At 34.9% G+C, this 27,097-nt stretch overlaps 1 protein-coding gene across 1 annotated transcript in view; it reads right to left on the bottom strand.

Annotated features, from left to right (window-relative positions):
* NO66 (Bifunctional lysine-specific demethylase and histidyl-hydroxylase NO66) overlaps window positions 1-27,097 on the bottom strand; it is a 400,564-nt gene that overhangs the window by 178,744 nt on the left and 194,723 nt on the right. Inside the window, exon 3 of the mRNA XM_089589215.1 lies at window positions 9,327-9,604. Within this exon, the coding sequence (XP_089445341.1) occupies window positions 9,327-9,604 (278 nt within the window). The remainder of the gene's footprint in view (window positions 1-9,326; window positions 9,605-27,097) is intronic.

Here is a 27,097-nt window from a genome sequence, read left to right as displayed (position 1 = left end):
TTCAATTTTTTACCCACCATTCAATTATATTTTACAACGCAATAAGCTATATTCACTGAAAAGTTTTTCTTTCACCCTTTCATGTCATACCTCCAGCTCTAGACCTGTCGCGGCTGTGTGAAAGTGTACGATGCTCTTCCTTATCGGCCTAAGTTCCTCGCAGCAGTACAGCCATGCATGCCATCACCTTTAGCTTTCGATCCGTCGTGGCAGCGCAGAAGTATACGTTAACTGCCCCCCCCCATCTCTAAAACCAAGCCTGAAAGTCAAAGGTAATTAAAATTAGTACCTCTTCATTAGACTTCCTAATACTCTGTCGAAACTTGCGAGAGTCTTTTATAAAACCTTCCACGTGACTCTCGAGAAACTTTAATAATTTTCCTGAACTTTTGTCACATTTTTTACTACGTGAGACATTCCCGCGACTTTAACGAGTCATTTCTAATACTTAAACAGAAAATTTACAAGATATTTAGACGACTTTGACAAGACTTTTCTGAGACTTTCACACAACTTTTGTTGGATGTTTGTGAGACTTTCGTGAGACATTCACGCAACTTTCACGCGACTTCTCTAAAATTTTTGCATAACATTTTGGTTAAAATTTGTGAGACGTGACAATTACACGTGACTAATAAATTTTAAGACATACCAAAAATTCACAGACATTGAAGCGAGACTTTGACGAGACTTGAGACTTTCGCAGAACTTGTGAGAAAATCATGCGATTTTCACGCGACTTTTCAGAGACTTAAGTCTCACTTGCCATGACATTCGAAAGACTTACGTGAGACATTTACGCGACTTTTATGAGACTTTCCAGAAACTTTCGCAGAACTTTTGTTCGAAATTTGTGAGACTGAGAAGTTCAAGTCACTTTGATGAATTTTTTTAAGACATACAAAAAAATGACAAGACATTCAAGCTAGACTTTGACGAGACTCATCCGAGACTTTCGCAGAACTTTGAGTTTTGTGAGACAATCGTATGATTTTTACGTGACTTTTCTGAGACTTTGGTCTCACTATTTGCCCTGAAATTCAGAAGACTTACGTGAGACATTCACGCGACTTTCACGAGATTATTCTGAATCTTTCGCAGTATTTTTGTTTAAAATTTGTGAGACATTCACGTGACTTTAACGCGACTTTTTTGAGACTTTGGTCTCACCTTTTGCCATGACATTCGAAAGACTTAAGTGAGACATTTACGTGACTTTCATGAGACTTTTCAGAAACTTTCGCAAAACTTTTGTTTGAAGTTTGTGAGACTGAGAGGCTCAAGTCTCTTTGATAATTTTTTTTAAGACATACAAAAAAATGACAAGACATTTAAGTGAGACTTTGACGAGACTCATTCGAGACTTTCGCAGAACTTTGTAAGAGTTTTGTGAGACAATCATGTGATTTTTACGCTACTTTTCTGAGACTTTGGTCTCACTATTTGCCCTGACATTTGGAAGACTTACGTGAGACATTCACGCGAATCTCACAAGATTATACTGAATCTTTCGCAGTACTTTTGTTTAAAATTTGTGAGACTGAAAAGTTCACGTCACTTTGATGAATTTTTTTAAGACATACAAAAAATTCACAAGACATTCAAGCGAGACTTTGACGAGACTTGAGACTTTCGCAGAACTTGTGAGAAAATCATGCGATTTTCACGCGACTTTTCAGAGACTTGAGTCTCACTTGCCATGACACTCGAAAGACTTACGTGAGACATTTACGCGACTTTCATGAGACTTTCCAGAAGCTTTCACAGAACTTTTGTTTGAAGTTTGTGAGACTGAGAAGCTCAAGTCTCTTAAATAAATTTTTTTTAAACATACAAAAAAATGTCAAGACATTCAAGCGAGACTTTGACGAGACTCATCCAAGACTTTCGAAGAACTTTGTGAGAGTTTTGTGAGACAATCATGTGATTTTTACGCGACTTTTCTGAGACTTTGGTCTCACTATTTGCAAAAAAACTATTTGGTCTCACAAATTTAAAACAAATGTTCTGCGAAAGTTTTAGGAAAGTCTTGTAAAAGTCACGTAAATGTCTCACGTATGTCTTCCGAATGTCATGGCAAAAGGTGAGACTAAAGTCTCAGAAATGTCATAAAGTCAAAAAGTCAAAGTCTCAGGGCTCAAAACTAATCCCGAATTGGGTTTCCAAACTAGTATCCACATTAATCTAAAAACTGATCAAAAAGTACGTTTCATTACAGGTCTAAACTAAAACTTATCTCAAATTAAGTCTTAAAACTAGTCTTAAAATAAATCTGAAATCTGATCTCAAAACAGATCTTTATAGCCAAGTCATGATTTATTAATAATAACTGGTTAAAAAATAAATCTTAAAACTGTTCTCAAAGTACGTCTCAAGTCGGGCCTAAAAGCAAGTCCCACTACAAATGTTTAAATACATCTGAAAAGATATCCTTAATCAATACTCAGGACCAAAACGAGCGGTGGAAATTCTTGCGCTGCCGTGACGTAAGGGTGCCAATTTTAGTCACCTACGATCTCCAGACTTTGTCGCAAGGGGGCGGGGTGGGGCAATTAGCTGGCACTTCTGCGCTGACACGACTGGTCCAGAGCTAAAGTTGGTGACAAGCAGGGTAGCAATGCTGCGAGGAGTTTTGGCCGAGGAGGACGAGTATCAGCGTACACTTTGGCTTAGCCGTAACAGGACTAGAGCTGGAGGTATAAACATGGAACGGCAAAATAAAAAAAATCTAATTTAAAAAAAACTCATTGCAATTAAAAAAACATTTAATAATGAATTTAAAAATAAAATACCAATTTATAAAATTATGCCCAAGCCTAACTTCCACAACATGGTTACAACCACGGTGTTGAAAAGAGGATGGCGTGCATTCCTGCACCACTACAACATGGTAAAAAACAGGGAGGGTGGCAGACATTCCTGTACTCTAGCATCGTAATCAGTATCAGGTGGGAGGTGGCGAGTATCCCTATACTATCCTCATATGCTCCGGAACAGTGTGAGGAAGGAGCGGCATACGTTCCTGCACGAAAAAATCAAGATTAATAAAATATTAGAAAAAAGGTTATGATAATAAATTACTTGAATAAATATTTCTTGTGTTGTACTGCAAGAGAGAAATATAAATTTCTCGTTAAAAAAATGTCAATTCTACTTATTTAACATCACATTGAAATAAATTGTTTTATTGATTTTCATAATAATATTTTGGATATTGAAAAAATGATAAAAAAAATTATTTTATTAATATACAGAAAACAGAAATATCATGTTTTGCTGCTAGGGTATAAATTAAGATTAGCGCAATCGAAGGACGCGGACGCGGTTATGATACGTTGGTGCCCGAGTAGAGAGCGAAATTTTTCACGCTAAGGGAGCAAAGTGCAAGCTTCCACTAGATAGAGCAAAGGTACCTTTCAATCCCCACAGCAGCACAAAAAATATTATACGCTCAAAAGAAGAAAATAATAACTGCTCAGATCGCCCATTTGGCACCCTCTGCTCTCGATAACTATACTGTAACTTTCTTTGGGACTTTTATACGTAGCCACTACTTTAGGTAGGACAGTTCTCCGGATTGTTGCACAGTTACTCTTTTAACAATTAAACAACAGTTTTTGACACAATGTTATCTACATGCTGCCATTGCGAGTGAAGTTAACATTAGTGACTCGAACTACTTCGAGAACGAAAAGTCACGGTACGAGGTAATAGTTTAAATAATGGACCTCGATGATTCAACTTTTTTAATACACATTAAAGTAATAAATAACCCAAAAGAGTGCCGATCTATGTAAAAATCATCGGACAAGCCGAATATTGCATCGAATCCAACCAACAAATTTTTGCAGTGGAAATAATTTTTCTATCTTGAAGACGGTTGATCTTACACTAATTTAAGTAGCACTATAAGATTTAGCAGCCAATTTTACCTATAGGGTATAAATTTAATCTACCTACGACCACCAGGTTAGGTTTAAGAAGGGGGGTAAAGTTATAATGGTCACTCTGTACATTCCCATATTATATAGTCGTAAGAGTTAGAGCAATATTTTAAAACGATTCAAATAATAATTACTATGTTGTATAGAAAAGTTGTACGCTCACAATTCTTACTATGTCAGAAACAGTTATTTTTATAATGCCGTGTAATTATTTGCGTTCAGCTGCTACACAATATTAATTGTTTCAAATATAATAAAAATTATTTAAAACGTAACGATTGGCATCATTAGGTGGGTATGTCTTAGCTTTTTCAAAAAATATAGAAATTTTTTAGTACAGTTATTATCTTTTTTACACACCACTTTTATTAGTGCGGTCAAATTAAAAAAATTAAAAATTTGTGACCATCACTGACGGCAAAGATGTTTGTCAAAAAATCTGAAATAATTACTAAACAGTTTCCATGTGGAGTACTACCCATCTCTAAAGATCGTTGGGCTATATAGGGCACCAAACTGGTCAGTTACCCAGGGTACCAGAATGTTTTAAGCCACCTCTGCTCTGTAGATTTTAAAAAAAAGAGATTTAGTAATTTTAGATTATGTTTAAAAAAAAGCAAATTTTCTTTTTCAATCTAGGCTTCGTGCCAGATAGGTTCTGTGAGGTACGATGCTGCACTGGTAAGAGGTTGGAACTTGCAGGGTGCAGGCACGGGGGATTAAAATAAACGCGGATGAGTAAAATAGAGCTTGACTTTTACTGTTTTAAATCAGCGTTATTTTCTTATCGTACAGTGTTACAACAGAGATAATGAAGAGCTCAGCGTAAAATGACTGACTCTCGTACTCATCGTAGACAAACTGCTCGCTGCTGCACATCCCTTCCGGGAAAGGTAACCTCGGAGAAGAGACCGTGTAATCGGAAGTTAAACAGTTCTTTAAAGAATCAGACTGCTGGGAGATGTTTGAAGATCGCTTAGAATTTTATTTTTCCGCGAAAAAGATCACGGAAGCAGAAATGAAAAAGGCAGGGTTGATGGGTTAATGACGCACGTAGACAAGGCAACGTACAAGCTAGTTCAAGCGGTGTGCACACCAGCTAAACCATCAGATAAATCGTACAAAGAAATTCTGAAACTTATTTTGGAGTGTTTGGCACCAGACCGATGAGAGTTGATAGGGTGCTGTAAGTTAAATCAAGCGAAGTAAAAGTCAAACGAGTCCATGACTAAATTCACCGCTAGATTGAGAAATATTGCTCTCGACTGCAACTTTGAAGATAGTTGGAAGAAGGCGATGAGAGATCAATTTTTGATTGGTATACAGAACGAAGACACAAGAGTCAAATTTTGCAAAAAAATAACATTCGACGAGGCGTTCAAAGAGGCTCTGGTGAGAGAGAAAGTGGTAGAAAATTCCGCAGGAGCGACATAAGCGCTAACAAACACAAACCATGAACAACTTTCGCGATAGAATGAAGAAGGCACGCTTAAGGCCAAACCAAGCATTTTAAAAAATCGTAACAAACGACGGAGCAGCAAACAGCAGACCGAAAATGCTTTTACTGTGGCAAGAAAGGATACTTGATGACCATGTGCAAATACCGAGATAGGAGGTGTGATTTCTGCCACAAAAAAGGTCACCTGGGTTGAACTTGCATAAAAAAGAAGAATCTGTTGACTATATTTTTGGAAGAGACAAGCAACAAGTTCGAGAGCAATGTTAGTGACAGAAGCAGCTCATCGGGCAGCAACAACTTTATTAAGCTCCACAACATCGGCACGACAGTAATTATGAGCAAATGTAACGTGCTAAGCGCTGAACTAATATTTTTCAATGTTAAAATTGACGATAAAATTGTAGCGATGGAATTCAATTGCAGCACATACCTTTGTGTGATGTCTAAAGGGGTCAGTAAACAGAACTTTTAGGAATTAGAAAATTAGTCGTTCGAAAAAAAATTTAATTTCATACGAAAACAACTCTCTATATTTGGGTTTTGGCCGTTAAAACAGTTGTTACATTCAGACATCATAGCTAAAATGATTACGGCATTTATAACATGCGTGTAGAAGGAGTGCGTGAAAAACTACTATTAGAACTCGATACTCTATTTAGCAATACGCTCAGTATTTATAACAAGCATAAAATCAAAATACATATTGAACCAAACGTGAAGCCTGTAGCAAGGCACATGGCATAAGCGTTGCAAACGAAGACTTAGCAAGAAATCGAGCATTCAGTAAAATCGGGTGATTTAAAAAAGGTAGAGTCAAACGAGTGGGCTACACCTATAGTCCCAGTATAAAAGAGCAACGGCAAGGTCAGAATATGCAGTGACTCGAAATTGGCTTTAAATCCACACTTGCTAATAACAAAACGTCGGTTAGACCAGATAGACCACATACTTGCAATGATGCAAAATAGATTAACATTTTCTTAATTAGATTTACGACACACATATATGCAGCGTTAAAAAAAAAAAGTCACGTAAATATCTATCAATAACTATGCACGTTGGACTGTTTTAATACACTCACATGTCAGAAGACATAAGCATTGCTCCAAGCAAATTTACACATATAATGATAAAATGCTTGCAAGAAATTCAAAATGTTATTAACTACATGGATTATTTATATTTATGTCACAGGTAAATCTAACAAAGAGCATTTTGAGAACTTGCATGCACTATGCCAAAGGCTGAGCAATCGCAGGCTCCAGTTAAAGGAAATCAAACGCAACTTTATGAAAGATAGTAGAGAGTTGCTAGGCTTCGTAATAGACAAGGACGGCTTGCACAAAGTCGAAAGTTGGAGCAATGTACGAAGCACCACGTTTAAAAAACGAAAAACAGTTTGAATAATTCCTTAGATTAATCAATTTTTGTGACCGATTTTTAAAAACAAGTCAACTAAGCTAAAATCGTTATTTAACTACGTGCTGAAGGATAAATTCAAATAGACTAAGGAATGTGACGACGCTTTTTGGTGGGTGAAAAATGAGATGATCTCTGAAAAAAAGTTAGCGCACTACGATTAAAACGAAGACCTAATATTGTCATACGATGCATCTCACTATGGACTACACGGAAAAAACTTTTGAACGTACAGAGCCCAGTTACGCAGGCTAGAGAAGTTCAAATGCACAAGTGTACAGGCTGCCTTGACTCGAAGATCGAGTCACATGAGTTCAAAACAGCGTTCAACTAAGACTGCACAACCATGCGCGCCGCGTAGCCTGTAGTTTGGGCTTGTACAGTACGGCATTGCATTGAACTGCAGAAGCTCAAGGGGGGGGGGGCTACGTAAGCCCGACGGTTGTGCTCTCACAGCACAATGTCCAGGCTCAGCGAGCTCAGTGCTTCTCCGAGCTCTCTCTCACCGAATTTCGAGCTATCAGCAGACAACTTTTGGGCTTCAATGAATACAGCTGTTCATTATACAGAATACGTACAGGTAAACGAGTTAAAAGTAATATTTTATGTATATACATGCCTGTGAATAATTTCATGAAACTTATTTAACCTTTATGTAACTCATTAATATAGTATAAAATTTTTAGGGTTAATTATAACACGTACAAACTTAGAATGGTCAAAATTTTATAATTAACATATGTTATAACATATTTGCTTACCGCAGTTATCTACTGGTATGAGCCCCTCAGGGTACAAGTAGAGTGTTAATATAAAAGTTGGATATCACAACTATAATACAGTACTAAACCACCACGATTTTGAGTGAGAATTGAATTACGTAACGCACAGTTTACTTATAGAATATAACCCAGAAACATGCCCTGACTACGATTACAAATATGGGAACTATCTGGTTAAGGTCTTCAAATACTCAATTTTTACTTTTTAGTTCATCGCACGGCTAATTGCACAATTAAATATGGCCGTCAAGATATACGACTACCACTGCTTTAAGTATAAGTCGAGTAAGTTGACGGTGATAAAGATTCAAGAAAATTTTATTTGTCCTGATAGTATGGTAAAGTTTGCTGAAAATCATATCGATATCCCAAAAATTCTGATAAGCCTGAAAAAAAAGGAAAAAAGTTTAATGCACGGTAACAAATCAACACAAAATTTACCAAATAAAAATAAATAAAAGATTCCAAAAATGTCAAAAATAGACAAAATATATTTTTCGCGTCTAGAAGAAAACTGAAGAATCGCACATTACGTACTTTGTCAAAAAGATGCGCGTTATAATACGAACAAAATGAGCCACGTTTAGTTTAAATTGGTTCAGCCAATTTTTTTGAAAATCACAAAAAACTGTCATTTTGGGCCATTTTTTGATTTTTTGGAAATTCAATAACTCACGTTTTATACGATATTAAGAGCTGAAATTGTTTGGTTAATCACTAGACTTGAAAATGTTATGTAGTTAAATCGTTCATCTAATTTTAAAATCGCTTCGTAATTTTTTAACATATTTAAAGGAATTCAGAAATTACAAACAGTTTGACATTCATTTTACAAGAAGTTTCTGATTCCTACTTTAAATACTCTACAACACAAACTTAAAATAATTTCGTATAGGGGACGAGATGATTTAAAACTTTTCTGCACTTAAACTCTCTCCTTCTGACATGTGGTTAGACTAGGACGAAATGTTAGCACAGAAACGGAATCTTAGTAGTCATTTCAATAACTATCACAAAGGCGTCACGTGGATTTAGGTCAACCTCAGAGCCTCTGGGTGTCTCGAGTACTGCTCGAGTGATAAGCCCAGTGATTTACCCTAACAACACCATGACTACTCCCTAGCACGTTAACTGCTTTGGGATACGTTATCACCTTTCTAAAAGTGGTCGAGTACCGAAAGTTCAAATAGGCACCAGTTAGTGTTAGCAATGCACAAGCAATATACTTGTACTGACTTTCATAGTATTGGCCTTTGTGTTCTATTCTTTTCTCACTTGGTGTATGCTAGTGACAGTTTGAACTAGTGTAAGGGAGAGTCCCAGATTTGGGTTGGTAGCGGATTTACGCGTCTGAGGCTGAAGACGAATACTTTTCCTTGCTCATTATTGCCTTGTATGGGCAATTGACAGATAAATCACTGCCATAATATACGCTATCTCTTTGCGTACTATTCATTCTACGGATCAGCCCATAACTCTATCATATAAATTATCTAACGTCTTGCATACTATTGATAGCACATGTTGTTTGATTTACATTTATCATCCTTAATCATAAGAATCAATAAAAATAAATTAAAAAAAAAAAAAGATAAAGGAAATGAAATTTTAAGAAGTTCTTATATGATAAAAATTGTATCCTTGCAGGTCACAGTATCGAAATTTTATGAACCACCAATAGTTCTGTTACTTATAATGATACCAAAATATTAATGCTATTACCATTTAACAAATGAAGTTCCGGTATATATGTTTGAGGATTGATCAATCGAATAGAACATCCGTTAAGAAAATAATCCCACACGACACTTGGAACTGCCCTGCCTTGTGGATTATGTGTTTTTCTCCTATTGTTTGAGAACGATGTAACATCTAAATTTTTCGTAAACATTATGTGATGTTCTCTTAAGATTGTATCTATCAAATGGGAAGAAATTAAATCTTTGTAGTAGGTGCAATTGCTTCGTTTGATATGTAAAGGCTTCATTTCCCAGTTATTTCTGAAAAAAAATTGTAATTGTTAAGTGCACATAAGGTCTCGTTTATGAAAAATTAAAATGAATTATATTAGTAAAAACATCTGCAAAATTTTTAGAAATATATCTCATAATACACTGAGAAAATTTTAGACTAAAAGCTAGCAAGTTGAGACCAATGTAACCCTCAAAGTAATTATTTAATAAAAGTGGTCTGCAAAGATTCTCTATGCATATATTCATAGCAAGTATATATTCTATGAGTCACAAATAGTGCCACGCGTAATTCTTCTTTCGCATTACAAGTAAAGCCCGTGAGTATACGACCATCATGAACTTCAGGTAGTTCCACACGTGGTCAGGTGTGCTAGCCATGGAGAGAAGTTCGCACATGTTACGCGTTAGGAAGCAATAACACGTACGTCACTATGCATGAAATGTATCTAAAACAGCCAAGTATACTAAAGATCACACGTGGCCCTGATATTAAGCCGAAAGTAGTATACATTACAAATGTCGTTTAGCAGTTTCTGCATCCGATCATGTGTATGACTGATTTCGATCCATAATAGTTACATATTGGGACACTTTACATGTAATGCGTATGCGTACGCATAGCAACCTTTGGTTCGTGACTATTACACTCAACCACGCGTGGAACTGATTTTGGAAAACGGTCGTCGTAGATCTGAGAGTTTTATTTGTAGAGAGACAAGCGAATCACATAAATTAAATATGGTGCTACTTCAAAATAAAATAATTAAATATGTGCCTATAATTTTTTAAATTGAACACAAAAGTGGTTGTAAAAATAGGCAGTACCATAAATGTGTCAAGCCTTTTCCGATGTTATCTTTACTACTTTTTATCAACATTTACCTCTTCTCATAAAAACTTCAGAAGTCAATAAAAAGAAATACTTAGATTGTTTGTATTGCATCTGCTGCGGGCATAAGTATGTGGAATAAGAAAATTTAAGACAAAAACCTTCTCATAACTAAACCTTTTTAAAGGTATCCGGAATTCTTGTTTTATAAGATGAGGAAAAAAGAAAGATTAACTAAATCAGTTTTAAAATTAATAGTAACATTATACAATGAAAAAGAAAAAAAAAAATACAATACAATCAATGAACAAGGAAACTCTAATTCGATCTGAATTGCCCTCACAACTTAAATAGAAAAATATTACAGTATATTTATACAAATAAGATCTTGTTTTGAGCAATGCTAAGACAGAAAAATATCATACAACTAGGTATCTGAAAACGAAGATGCACAAGTTGATACACATTGATCGTGTACAACATCAACTCAAAGAGAACTTAGATGAGATTTTCTCACTACTTCACCCAAAAATCCGAGCTTTAGCAGTAGTGTATTAGGACAAAAGCCAATACTTCTTTCCTCTCGACGGGATATTAATATCAGGTAGAGGGGTCGGGAGAAATAACTCCTTGCTCCCTACTTCTTCTTGCATGAGAGATGATGATGAAAACAAATTTATTAATGCCAAGGTTTAATAAACCGTATAGCAATGTAAGAAAATACAAAAGGATTTAAAAACATTATTATATAAAACAAGAATAAATATAGAACATAACAAATTTTTGGCATAAGTAACAGACTATTAGAACAATCAATGAGACGCATTTTCGCAACAATTAATATAAAATTATCTGTTAATATAAAATACATAAATTAAAATTATTGTGTGTCCAGTAAGTATACCCGCGAGTTCGTATATGTGTATGTAAGTATATATGCTTTAAAATCTATCTCAACATTTATAATGAACTCTCAAAATCAATCATTAAAAAAATGTTCCAAAAGTGCAACTTTGAAAGATTCGAAAGTGACTTTCAATTTCACAGACCCAGAAATCTCCTCCTATAATTTTAGAGCACTTATGACAAAAGAACGCTCATACGTGACTGTACGTGCGAAAGGTATAAAATAGCCAGACGTAACACGCCTAGCATATCTCCTCAGGCCTTCGGTCTGCGGAAATAGGTCCGCCAAGTATTTCGGCTTCCCTGAGGTAAGCAACCGATAAATCATACAACCCAGAGGTATTTTCTCCGGGCCTTAACAGTCAGCCAACCGAGCTGTCGGTAAAAGGGTCTCATTTCAGCGTCACGGCCTACCCCAAAAATGAATCTTACAACTGTATTAAACAAACGGTGTATCATGAGCTGGAGATACTGCGAAAGGTCCAAGTAGGCCAGAGACACGTAATCGAAGTGGGGGAGCACAAGTGCAGCTACAAGCATTTTCTTCATTGACCACGACAACGAACCCACTCGAAACCGGAGCCTATGCAATACACCGTGGACAGTCGAACAAACCCGAGAAACCTGGGCGTTCCAGGTAAGATCGTTGGTGATAATAAGACCTAAATTCTTAACCAACTTAACGAAGGGCAGCACTGTATCGTGAACAACTATTGGTGGTATATCTGAATAATCAATCGTCCTCAGCAACTGAGGCGTTGCCAACAATTGTGCTGTAATCTTAGAAAAATTAAACGACAGTTCATGATTATTGGTCCAACAATCGACAGCACTTATGTCAATATTGAACTTCCTTATGGTACCCGGGATATCTCTAGGCAGGCACTGGATGTACAACTGGAGGTTGTCTGCAAAGAGCATAGCTTTACTATGTTTAAGACACGACATGACAGAGTTAATGTAGACGAGAAACAGTACCGGGCCAGGCGACAATCCCTGAGGGATTCCTGAGGTAACGCTACGAAGCTCGGCCATACCTCCACTACCATTTATCACCGATAGAGAGCGTCCTGATATGAGTTTCCGAGGGGCCAGAGGGGTTTTTAACCTTCGATAACGGCACGATACTTGAAACTTTCCACAGATTTGGGTATGTACAGGTGGCCAATGAGGCATTAAATATATGTAAAAAAAAAGGCGATATGATGAAAAGAACATCCTTAAAATAACGCAACAACAGCCCATCATTACTCAGACATTTTGCCCTCGAGAGACAATGCAACATCGCCTGTCGGACCTCAATCTCGGTAAACCGACGAAACGCGAAACCATCGCAAGAAGCATCACTGACCATACGATCGAGGTCCTCCATAGAGTATGGGTCATGAGCACATGCAATAGAGAAATAAAATCTCGTCAATAAATCAGGCGGAAAATTGCTTGCCTGCGAGGGGGGCCCACCAGCAACCAGACCATATCGGCGCAAAACATGCCACGATGATTGCGGGGAAACAGCCCTCGACAGCCCCTGGCGAAGAAAGGTCTCCCGAGCACAACGTATTTCAGCCTTCACCAGCCTGCGAAGCACTCTATACTCCCGCAGCAAATCATCATCACCAGCTCGCCTCGCTCTCTTATACATGCGATCGCGAGCCTTGCAACGATTCCTCAAATCGTCCGTGAACCAAGGCGCCGGAGGCCTGCGGTAGCGGCAGTCACAAAAAGGAGCCATAGAATCCAGGAGACCCACTGCAATCTCCCGAAAACCCGCGAGAGCACTGTTTACGTCACAATACGTCTGACGCCTGGTCCATAGCCACGGAGAGCTGAGTCGAGAACCTCTCGGCCGAAAAATGTCGGAAATAGCGCAACCTTCTAACCACCCTAATCTCGCGTACCACCTTGATCCTATAGTCCAAATAAATAGAATCATGTTCATATATAAACGGTGCCGATGACTGCCCAACTGATAATATTTTATCCTTGGAATCGACCACGATATGGTCTATCCAAGTACTCACGGCCTCTCGATGATGCGTAGCCTCAAACTCTACCAAAACCAGTGAATGATCCGTAAGGAGCCCACGAAGATGAGCTGAATAAAAATCGGTACTTAACATATCGGTATTTAAATCGCCCGCAATGACCAAGTTCGAATAACGCGTAAAACACCTACCGAGGGCTTCAAAAAATTTCGAGAGTACTTCGCCTTTAGGGCGCCTACATACCACAGCCAACAAGAGCTTTGGTGACATTAGTGACGACAACTCAACAAACATATATTCATTTTCATTAACCGATGATATAACTGAGAAGTCCAACACTTTGCAACGGATTGTATCTCTTACATAGCAGGCCAGGCCACACCACCACCCTGGACATACTCTCTTTTACCGGTGTTTGATCTCAGAGCACGGTCATTACGCAGTAGGTGGTACGATGGAATTGAGTATAGTGACGAGTCCCGTGCTGGAGTAAGCCATGACTCAGATATAGCCAACACGTCAAGATTTAAATCATTAAGCAGCCATCCAATCTCATCCATATGTGCCCCCATGGAATTCGCATTTATATGCGCTATACGCAAACTACTGGCGCATGCACCTCGAGGCGCTGAGGAAGGTCTGGCAGGCAGTCAATTCAACAATTTTAGGTCCGAATCCGAAGCAATAACAATCATATCTGACTTATCATCCTTACGCACCAAAATCTCTCCTCCGCGTGCCCAAACATATTTATAACCACGTTTTTTTGCTACGTCCTTGGTTTGCATGTAAAGCCTGTATACCGGGTAAGAAAGCATTTCGTAAAGTTTTATAACAGCGCTGGTATTAAGATCGGAAAACAGAGTCGAGTATTTAATTTCGCCGAAGGACTTTTTCTTAGACAGAACAAAATGACGCGTACCAGTCGACTTGAATGACACAATGAACGATTTATATTTATACGCAGGTGCCACTGCAGGTCCGGCTGCCTCCACCGAGGTCTTAGCACTCTTTGGCTGCATAGATTTTATACATAAAATATCACTCTCTAAGTGTTGTAAGCCCAGTATAATTAGCACAGATGTCATAATTTCGGCCAGGGAGCGACCGAACTCACATGGCACTCCAGTCACCCTCAAATCAACCGTAGGCTTAGCCCTTTCCATGGTCCTACGCGCACCCACTTCTGCCTTCAATTCGGTCACCTAGATGCAAGGTCGCCGACCCGGGCCCGCAAAGCAGCATTCTCGGATACGAGCTCCCTGACACGCCCATCGTGCTCCATCGCCCAGCTATTCATGGAGTTCAGTCACTTATCTATAGCAGCAAAGCAATCAACAGTTTACAATTTTATGCCATTTATAGATGTCATTAGTTCGAGAAAGCGGCGATTCTCGTCGAAGCCTTCCCAACCAAGCGGCATTGGAGGCGTCTGATTGGCCGCACCGACTATCATGTTATCATCGCTTTCAGTTGGCAAGCCGGCAGCCTGCCGTGGACTCGACGTGCCAGGCGATAAAGCATTAAAGTCAACAACGTCTGCAAGGCCACGATTCATATCATGCCCCTCGGCTCGCGAAGTAATCGGTTCGACGACCCCATCACCTTTCTTTCTAGAGCAACGATACATACGGGCACAACAATCATTCTCGGGTCTCGACAATATATAGTTTGTGATGCAACCTGGGTGAAATGCATTGTGACATGCCGTGCAATTCCACGCATCATTCGCAATCTTTTTTGTACACTTTTTACATTTATTCATCACGATAACGTCCGGATAAAACTAACAAAGTCTCTACACAAATACAATAATGGCACGCCGGATGAACAAGGCTAAAATTAGTGATAAAATATCAATATAGTTTTTAGATAATAACTGCACTCAAATTCGCAAACAATACTGAGTCAATCGAATAAAATTAACAACGTAACCACGCATAATACTAAATAACAGAGTAACTGTCGTAAAATTTAAGTAATAAAATATTGAATTTGTATTTTGAAGCATATATATCGCTAAAAAGTCGCGTCTTCCAAAGATAAATGAAATAAAATGTAAAATGAGTATAAAATAACAAAATAAACTCAAAAGATAAACATAGAACTCTCTCGGTAACGGCGTACATGTATTATCTCTACACAGCGCTATATACGAATTAAATGTGAATGTAACAGCCGACAGAAATAAAAATAAAAACACTGAAGGGAAACAAAATAAGTGATAACTTAACCAACAATTCTGTATGCCAGAGTATTCAACAAATGGTAATAGCTGGGCTCGACACTTGGCTAATGGTCCCCGAGAAGACAATCACTAGATGGCGCCTGTCTACGGTAACTTTAGCAGTCACCACTGCTAGAAGATGCCACCTCTTGGGGACGACACATGTCATGAGCTACTCCAAACCATCAAAATGCGTACCTGACTACACACCAATCAGCTAAAGCTACTGCTGGGAACAGATCGCAGGCTGAGGACAGAATCAACGATGAACCCAAGAATCAGTAGTCGCAGCACTTTGAGGTTAGAGGCCACGTTGAGGTTTATTCAACGTTGTCCTGAGACTCCAGAAGGCCAAGAACACCAACACGCAAGGTAAGAGCCAACCTGGGCCCCAAGAGGAAGGTGCGTCTAAAAGACAAAACTCCAACGGAGGTGTAAGTAATCGCACAATAAATAAAATAAACAAGAGCACCAATAAATGAGTGTTATGCTACGAACCAGACAAGAGAGAGAGAGAAAGAGAGCAAGCAGTAGTGCAAGAGTGCATAAGTATTAAGTACTTACCTATGCTGCGTTCATTTAATTTATTCAGCTGTAAGAAAACATGAAGCACGCGTCCAACTTGGGTAGGAGCAAATTATCTAGTTTCATCCCTGGTAATGTAATGTACTATTTAATACGTACGTAGACTAAATTGAAGTAAAAAGACCAGTAATATGAGCAATTCATAATAAGAGATATTTGTTAAAAATGCAGAGACATACGAACACCCACATCATAACTAAGTGACAATGATATGCAGTAAAATGCAAAATGAGTTTGTCCAAATCAGATTCGTTTCATAACTAAGATACGCTTTAGATAGATGCAAGGTAACGGAGAGTTCTCGCCAGAGATAAAAGTATAACATAAATTAATATGGAATAAGTAGTTGAAAAAAAATTAAATGCAAAAGTATAAAAGGTACCCTAAATCAATGTCTGAATAACCTTCATATTTACAAAAGTAGAAATAGATGTGAATTCAGATAATTTAGCTGTGTAACTTGAGCTTAAAGAAAAATATTGAAAAATTCACACTGACACCATAAAGAAATGAATGTAAAGATCAATTTTAACAGAAAGAATTTTTTGGAAGCAATGACCGTGAGTGAAAAACTTTGGTGCAAAAACTAAATAACCAAGTAAGAGTTTAAGGTGTCTTGAAATATCAAACTCATATAAAAATAAATAGTTTTATTTATTTACTTGTTAATTTTTGAAATGGGTAGTCATAAGCTTTGAATCGTTTTCAATGGAAAACAAAAAAAAGCATTATATAAGGACATGTTTCTGATGTTATTAAAAAAAGTGCTGTAAGGCTGTGTTGTCAATATAATTGGAAATGTAGGCTTATGTATAATTAATTGATAAATAAACATTCTGGAATATAACTCAGTACGAATGCTGTTCGTCAGAAAAACAACATTTAAACAGCCATAAGAAATTGTAAGGGCAAAAGAATTATGAAAGTAGTTCTATAAGCAAGTTCCTGTAATTTTTATTGTGGAGAATTTTTGCCAAAACTTTTATTGATCCACTTACTGATATTTACTTAAGTAGCTGCAAATACCAAGTCAAGTCAAATATTTCTATTCTCTCCATAAACAATGAAATTGGTACACACTACTTTTTGTTGTTCCACATACACGAAAATATTAAAAAATTTTGAACTGTACAAGCTCTGAAAATTAAACACAATACAAAAGCGACGTATCATTCACAAATCTACTAAAACTATAAGATAAAACCAGGTGTAGATCTTAGGACCCCCAGAAGAAGTGAAACTTTCAGCTCAAATGTTATTAAACTCGGTAAAACAGAAACTGAGAAAATTAATGTACACCTAATTTCAATAGGTCTTTGAGAATCCAATATCAAAATAGTAAAAATTTCATGATATTACGTATTCGAGCACGCGCATGCATAGAATGTATATGCTATCGTATACTACTTACGTAACACACAATTTGCGCATTCTAAGTACTTCCATATTTACTATGATGTATGAATTGATATATGTCTGAACTGTTGATCGTGTAATGCAAAACGAAATAAAAATGTTTACCTTACTGGGCCGAAAGAAGGTACTTTTGTACGCGTGACAAAAATTCTTTTTATTTACACTTACTCTTTGTGCATCTAATATTACGTTATATTTGTACAATCAATTCTTGATATTCTTGTATTCAACAAATAAAAACTTTATCTTAATTTTGGCTACCATAAAAGTAAAATAATCCACTGTATCTGATTGAAATTAAGGAAAATAATAGACTTATAGCTATTTTTTATTGTAAAGTTGTAATTTTTGACTCAATTCGTTTTTCAAGGTATACTTCTAGAGGCCCGTTCTGCCCTACAGAGTAAATCAACGATTTCAGATCAGTGACGTTAAGAAAAAGTGTAACAGAAGTGAATTTTGTTTAATTCTCCCCCTTCATTTCTCTCCAATTCTAAAAAAAAAAAAAAAATTTTAAATGCATTTAAACTCCCAACCTCTTGTACACTGGCCGAAGCCCTTACTCACTTTGCTATGAGCAGGCCCAGTGGGAAATCAATTACTTGGTTTTATCTTACAGTGTGTTACTTATTTTAAATATAAATTTTTATTTACTGTGTATTAATTCATTCAGCTTAATTACACGTTGAATAATAAAATATTTTATTGAATCAAATATATTTTTTGAGTACACGTTTTTTTCATAAGTTCAGAAATTAGGATGCATTAGCAGAGAAGCGTTCGTATGTGTGAATAAACTTTTATTTACATATCATTATCTGTTACTTTTAAAATAGATGAATAATTGTTTACACAATTTTTGGGATTATTTCATAATTTGCATTATCAAAAAAAAAAAAAAAAGTTTTAGTACTGTACAAATAAAATATATGATTTTTATTGAGATTTCTTCTTCCACAAAATTCAGAGAGGTGGAAGGAGCGCAAATGTATGCAGTACCGCTGAAAATTATTTTTCTTACATGGATAAGCTTACATACACGCTTTTACGCATACCTCACCCTTTTTCTCTGTTGTTAAAAAAAAAAAAAATATAGATCTATTCAAAAACGAAGCAGGTTTATCTAAAAGTAATTTGAAGTGGTTTTTCCATAAGATTTCATGTTTCATTAAATATTTTCCATTAAACATATGAAAGAGGGTACAGCTAAATGATCTGCAGTAATTTTTTTGTATTTCTCATAGTTTTTTAGTATACTTTTGATGCTTGAATGATATCCGTCAAAAAAACATATGTGTGATGAACGTCCTGGCGGAATATTCACTGGAATGTACTACAATGCTATTGAAGAAAGCGGTACTGCAGGATGGTTTGTCTTAATTTTTGAGATACAATTATTTTTTAGATATTAAATATGGACTAGAAATGAGTGTGTGTGAGCGTGTGTGATAAATGTGAGCGTGACGTTACAGATATAATCATCAGCGTAGGCAGTAGAAAATTGTTTTGAAACTATCGGAAGATTCGATGAAAGTGCACAATCTTGCACTGGCCAGCCTCCATATTGTTTATATTATATTGTGCCATAATATACTGTTTATAATTGTAAAATTATTGAATATTACAATATTTACTAAGACCACACCCAACTGATGTAGATATATCTATTTCAACAATAATAACACCACTTTAGTACACAGTCTGATTTTATGGAAGGTTCATTTATGATTATATTATCTGCCATATAATTTTATAGAAGCATGACTTATTACTTGGGTACCCAAGCACTGCCTGTACACTGGCCTATAGTTATTTATAATTTAATATTACAACTAACCCATGCTTAACTAATGTCCTCTAATTCTCATAATAAGAATACAGGTTTCAGTCACGTAACAATTATTTTTATAACACACGATAGAGAATACAAAATAAATCAATTTATAGGTAGGATATGTAGGATGTAGCTTTGCCTTTAAGATATGACTTTCATTATTTTTAAAATAACTATGATTAGGTGTTTGAATCCGTGTAACATATATTTTCGCACCTCAATAATTATTTTCTATGAGTTGAATTATTTTTGGCCTATCTGGCTTTCCTTTCGATGTACGACTGTTTTTCTAAATTTGAGAGGTTATGTTGTAACAACAATTTTTCAAAGATTTTGTCAACATTCCTGTTAATGTTCTTAACATGTCATACTACATAAAAAAAATTTTTGGCTTGTTCTTTTCAAGATACAGTCAAAAAACGAGAAAATTGAGGTTATGTTTGTACATAATCTAAGCCCTTCTCTATTTGTGCACGTCGATTATGTAGTTCTCTTTTAGATAACCCGTGAAAATGGTTATTTCGGTTTTGGGTCTATCTAGCTTCTTTTTCAAGATATGATTTTTTTTCGAATTTCGAAAGGTTGTGACAAACGTTTTTTGAAAATTTTTTTAATGTCCATGATAATTTTTCAAACATGGCATATAAAAGAACAATTTTTTTACTTGTTCTTTTCAAAATAAAGTCTGAAAAAAAAATCGGTTATGTTTGTACATAGTCCAACCCCTATATATTAATGCGCTTCGATCATGCAGTTCCCGTTGAAGAAATCCGTAAAAATTGTTATTTTTAGGTAATTTTGATTCCCCTTCGAGATACAGCGTCTTTTGTTTCTAAAGATTAGGTTGCCGTACTACACATATTTAATACTTTATGCATGTTTTTTACATACATATATACATATAAAGGGACAAATACGAAAGGAAAGCGTTTTTTACTACGTTTCTTTGAAGACTACAAAGAGATTGAGCGACGTTATGCCAGACATTATTTATCTGATAGTAGCTTAGCTGTAACATAGGCCTAGCTTAGCCCGTATAACAGCCATGTTACAATTTTGACCATGCAATAGTATTTATAGAGTACTATTGAGAGTGGCTATATTATGTATATATAGATAGAGTAACTGCGGCGTACCATTGTGCGCATGGGAGAAGGAGAAAGAGATAAAGAGACAGACAAGAGACCCTCTGTGCTGCAGTCAGCGCTGTCTGGTACGTAAAGATAATATTTATATGCACACAGCAGCGTTCACTAGCTCGCTTGCTCGTTTTATGGGTTAACTCCTCATGTAGTACGTGCCTGAAGAAGTTTCACTTAAAAATAAAAATTGTATAATGAACTACATAGACCAAGATATGGATGATTTTTTACCAAAAATAGTCGGACCAGTTCTTGAGAAGCAAATGAAATTTTGAACCATGCCTTATTTATAATCAATTCCAATTTCATAAGAAAAGTAAAACACACAACATCTACTTACAAGAACTTTGTACTACCATGCATCGTGTCAATCAAAACATATTTATTAACGTTTCAAAAAAAATGTTGATTTATTTTAAAGAAAGTTAAAACACTAAAATTTTGTTATTTTTTTATACTTTGCCATTAAACCAACCATCTAATTGGTAATTATTGCAGCTTATTTTTTAGGTCTTTTGATGCTTAAGCTATCTTTTATGGGTCTATACCAGTCAATCTAACATACAAGGATCATTCTACTAAAAACGGCATATTTTATGTCTAAGTCGATTACAAAGTCGTTTAAGGCAATGTAGATCTGGAAACTTTTTTAATTATTTAAAGGATATCTACTGCTAAAGGTTCACTGAAATTCAGACCATAAAAGAATATTCCTTTACTTTAGGATGCAAAAAAGGGGCTGAATAACTGTTATGGGCTCATGTCTCATTCGAAAATTTGCAGTTTTGACGATGCCTGGAATCGAAACACGGAGTTTTGAATTTTTCTACAGTATGGGATCTTAAAGTTATAAGCGCGAAGAAAATTTTCACGTATTTGAGACAGCCAAAAAAAATATTATCCAAGACAAGGATGCTGTTAAAGTTGCGGGACCAAGTTCTTATGAATTTAATATTTTAACGGAAAATACTCTCACAAACCCACGCGATTAAATTGGGGCATTTAAATTAGGGCGTTTTGTGATGTACAAGGGTTAAAAATGTTGCAGAAATTTTTTCCAATTTTTCCATTCCAACAAGCCAGTTCTACAGGCTCACGAATTTGAAGATTCTGTCCTTCCAAAATAAAAACTAAGAGCCCGTAACGCTAAGGAATATTGTGTAACTTTTTAAAGCGTTTTTAATTCGGTTATCAACTCAAAAGATGGCTGGTTGAAATAAAGCTATTTTATAAATATTATTATATAATATAAGTACAGTCGCAAAGTTTAAAGTGCGTTACAATCTCGATTTTTCAATGATTTTATAAAAGCACGTAATGCTCCTTTTTTCTAAGAGCCCGTAACGCTGTTTAGCAACAATACAAAACGCATTGTACCTTCACTGTGAGTTAGCTTATCGGCTGGAACAGTGTAATAAGTAAAAGTATGGATACAGTACATCGTACAAGTGCAAGAATATAGTTAAATTTTCACTGTTAGTGGTATACTCATGATATGATTTTAAGGTGAGTTTTCAAACTCATAATGCTCCTTTTTTTTTGAACGAATCGCATTTTATCTTTGTGTAGCGTTTTATTATCGACTCAGATAGTGTAGTATTTAATAGTAGGGACTCAGTATTTCGTACAAGTGTAAAGATACAATTAAATTTTGACTATGAGTGGTATAATCATGATCTTAATATGATTTTTATAACCCGTAACGCTACTATTTTTGAAAAATACTATTAAACAAGTTTTAAAAAATATTTTTGTGCAGATTCAGCAGGGCCCAAAAAAATTTTAAAAAAGATTAACGAATCATTAAGATGTCGCTAAGCTTTTTTTCTCAAATGTACCACGTGATTGGTAAATCTCTGCTTAGTTCAAGAAGAAAAAACGAAATTAGTCAAACTACTAGAAACATTTAGGAGTACAGCAGTAACGATTGGTCGAGCCTCTTTACGATTTCAGCAATGTCACGTGAACGTAACCTTAAAATTAACTGGATGCTATTGAGACACAGTTAAAAAAGATAAATATGTTTTAAAAAAATTGATAAATTTAATGATGGATGAAGATACTAAGATAAGAAAACTACTGAAAGAAAAGAATATTACAAAGAAGCATACAATAATTTAATAACTGGTTTACCTTTAGAAAATAATAACATTAGTAAATTAGGACAGAGAATAAAAACATTTTATTAACAAATATGCAATTTAAGGATAAATTTAAACAATCAAAAGAAAAATATGAAGAATTACATTAATAAAAATGATAATACAATATCATAGATGCTACAGGATGAAATAAATCCAACAAGTTTGTTTTAACATAGAAATAAAGCAGAAACTTGATTAGTCAGCTGATTTAACTAAGAAATAAACATTTAAGTGCCACGGTATTAAAAAGTATTGTTAGATACATTAGCCCATCGATTAATATTTTTAATGAATATATACATTAATTAATCAGGCCAAATTATCTTAAAATCTGAAATACTGCCAGTACTCAAATCTGGTGATAAAACAGTACCAACAAATTATCAACCTATTTTACTAATTTCAAATAATGTAAAATTATTTTAAAACTTATTTGCAGCAGACTGTACCATTTCATAAATAAATTTAACTTGATATATCATGAATAGTTTGGATTCAGAAAAAAATTGGTATTGTAAAAGCTTTATGTAACGCTCATGTTACGTTATGGGTACGCTTCTAGAACTAGGTAGAGCTTTTGATATGATCAATCACAAAAATCTATTGTTAAAGCTGGGAAGACATGGTGTTAGAGGTTGTGCCAAAAAAATCGTGGAAGAGTTCCTTATCGGACTAATCACGATGAGTGAAAATTAATGACTCATATAGTGATTTTCTAAATGTTAATAGAGGTGTTATTCAAATGCTTGGACCACTTCTTTTTTGATCTACATTAATAATCTTCTGGACGGATAACTGAATAACACCATACCTTTCTACGCTGATAATACAGTTATATTATGTGCAGATACATGACAAGAAAAGGCTAAAGCAAAAACAAGTACATATTTAGAAATTATACACAAATGGCTCACTCTAAGTAAACTAACCTTAAATGTAAAAAAAATTGTTTTTATTACTTTTGTTTACACACGGCTTTAGTCCAAATGAAATAAATGTACGAATCAAGGGTCAAAAATGAAAAAGAGTTGAAATGTTGTAAATACTCAGGCTTAACTATTAAAAGTAGACTAAAGTGAAATTAACATGTAAAAAATCTTATCACGAAATCAAAATGTTATTTTTCATTATATATAAGATATCAAATTTTATATATGGTTTTTCCGTTATGACCTTGTACTATAATTTTTTCCATAGTGTTGTTACGCACGGTATTACATTGCATTGCTTGGGAAGGAGTGTATAGAGCGTATGGCAACGCTATAGCAAATATGTAAAGGGTATGAAACAGACTTGTTTGGATCTATACTGACTTATAATAGCCAGAAGTTATATGCAAAAATGGTACAAAGATAAAGATACCACTATCCATGGTAAAGTTCTTCTTACTCATCGCGATTATGCAAGAATATGCAAGCCTCTCGACTTTTTTTAAAAGCTCCAAAACAGTACCAGAAACGTAATAACATTGCCTAAAACAAATGAAATATTAAGACTTAAAAGTACTGAAATTGATATCATGAAAAAGTGCAATGCACTTGATCTTATGATCTAATATGATCAAATAATAAGGGCAACATTACATAAACTAGTACCTAATATGAGCGTTATGATATAAAACATGGCATATACTTAACTCTGACGAAGAGTCCTTAAGCTGTGTTACTTGAACAAGTACCAAAAAATATATTTATTTTTAGCTCTTAAGCTTTTTGTTACTGTTAGTTTTTAAGCTTTTTCGTAGGCATTTGAGCTTATTATTTTTAGTTCTTAAGGTAAACTAGGTCACATAGATTTCTGGGAAACCTCTGGCAGATTGTATGTCATATAACTTTATGCGTTAAATGTATTTTAACACATCCAGTTTAATAAACAAATAAATAAATATTTTGTCGTAACTAAGCTTCCTGTTCCGAAGTATTTATAATAGTCATAATATTAAAACAAAACTTATTTACCTAAAATCATATAAATTTTTAGCGTTAATCAGGAATGTAGTGTGTGAGTGAAGATTAGGAGAAGACTTATGAGTCAAAATTATTGTTTGTGTTACGTTGAAAATAATTATTTTTAAGAGGCTTGTTAATAGTCATTTATCACTTTGAAAAAAAAGTTAAGTGCACACAAGCTTATATTCTTGCAATCCGAGCCATTTAAAAAAACCTTGTTCTACGACTCATAGAAGTCGAGATACCAAATAAAATTTCAACTACAAGAAATTTTGAGCCATCAACCTTGAAAGCTGTATATACATGTTTACGACAATCTACCTGAAAAGTGATAAATCAAAGTAAAGGTTGAATCATACAATGGCAGCTGTAAGTATGGGCTGAAATAAACAATTTCATCGTCAATTAGATAAACATTAAGTTTATTATATTTTTTTTTAAGAAAAGGACAATTATAATTTTTTTATTTTGAATAATATTTACGCAGAAGCAACAAGCAATAAGACTGACACATGGATACTGTAGATATTTTTCGAAAACTATTTGTTAATGTGGACTCTTAACTACTAAGAAATCTACTAAGGGCTTTAAATCCTGATGACGAACCACTGACTATAAAAACCATATCTATAAATTTACTCGATAAAACATATGATTACTTAATACGAATAGTAAGGACTTCCCAATCTGGGGATAAATTACTACCACTAGATGATATAAGACATAAGTCAGAAATTGTAAAGAACTTCGTAAAAATGTTGTATCTAGTCAGGTTGGTTAACAAAAAACATATATTTTCAGAATCATGGAATTTATTGAGAATTTTCACTATGAAAATTAAAGATACTCCAAGTAAAATAGTTAGAAAAATTATTGCCGTTTCCAATGAAAAATTACATTCAATTTATATGCTACAATAACGTACAGTACGTTTACCATTGTAAAAATGAAGTAGTTTTGTAATGAATGACATACAACATGTTATACTCGTAATGTCAATTTTCTATGCAAAACCTAAGTTGCTCATTAATTTGTCAACCATTCTAAAGAATTCTGTAGTAGAAAGCCAGTTTAAACAAAAGGTGGGTATTAGTATGGTTCTGACAGCTGAGACAAAATTTTCAAGTCACAGAGATGTTAAATTAGTTTGTTTGCAGTAGCATCAATACTGTTTAGAACATTCCATTTACAGTTTAAAATTTTGTAGGGCTAATTTTTTATAACTTTTATTGCAAAGATTAGTTTCCTTTAAATGTCAGATTTCAAGTGCAACTTTAAAAAAAAAAGAGGCCTTTTAGGATACTTTCCGACCAATTTCTGAGCATAAAATAAATTTTTAGAAACGTGCCTTTATTACAAGCCATTGCAATTGTGCAACCACACCGAAACATACAATGTCCCTTCGTTAGAAAATCTTAGTAGTCCGGGTCGTAATCTGGAATTCGTGGGAGAAATTATTTGGATAGGATTTTTTTGCATGATCTTACGCAAAATGATCACCTAAAAACGAATTTGCATGTTGCCTGGCTTTAAAGTTGTAGGAAAAATGTTTAAACAAAATTTTTTAAACAAATTGAGAATATTGTTTATTTTGCCCTGGAAAAATTTTTTTTAGCTTTTTTGGACAATTCTAAACAAAAAAGATGTCTTGCAAATTTTCTCTAAAATCAATACTTTTCGAAATATTAATTGTACAAAGTTCAAAAAACCGTGAAAATCGCCACTTTCAAGTATGAAAAACAACAATAAAAATTAAAAATTTTGATGTTGCCAAAGTTCTCAAATATTCTTCAAACATCCCTTGACAAAATCCTAAGGCGTTTCCGGATGTTATTTTATTGCAAACTCTTCATTTTTAATTAACAATTAAGCGTGTGCAGGCTTAACTAAAAATAATTTTTTTTATTTAAATACATGTATGTTTATATAGCAACAGTTAGGTTAACCTCATTTTTCATCAATATGAAAGATTGTATAATTATTTTTATTCCCACAATTACTGTAGAAGAATAATATACTTACCATTAAAATCAAATATGAGCGCCAGTAAATTCCGTGTACTCCTCGTGAGTGGGAAAGAGACGGAGCATGAGAGCCGCGGCCAGCAGCGGCCGACCGTAACGATGCACACACTTGATTGTAAATTAAAAATGAAGGGTTTGCAATAAAATAACATCCGGAAACGCCTTAGGATTTTGTCAAGGGATGTTTGAAGAATATTTGAGAACTTTGGCAACATCAAAATTTTTAATTTTTATTGTTGTTTTACATACTTGAAAGTGGCGATTTTCACGGTTTTTTAAACTTTGTACAATTAATATCTCGAAAAGTATTGATTTTAGAGAAAATTTGCAAGACATCTTTTTTGTTTAGAATTGTTTAAAAAAGCTAAAAAAATTTTTTCCAGGGCAAAATAAACAATATTTTTAATTTGTTAAAAAAATTTTGTTTAAACATTTTTCCTACAACTTTGAAGCCTGGCAACAAGCAAATTCGTTTTTAG

This window comes from Copidosoma floridanum, unplaced genomic scaffold (genome assembly GCF_036245765.1).
Source record: "Copidosoma floridanum isolate Cflo_tuat_1 unplaced genomic scaffold, Cflo_Japanese_pri ptg000008l, whole genome shotgun sequence".
Taxonomy (NCBI): domain Eukaryota; kingdom Metazoa; phylum Arthropoda; class Insecta; order Hymenoptera; family Encyrtidae; genus Copidosoma; species Copidosoma floridanum.
The sequence above is the reverse complement of the archived record's forward strand: the minus strand, read 5'-3'. Positions and strand labels throughout refer to the sequence as shown.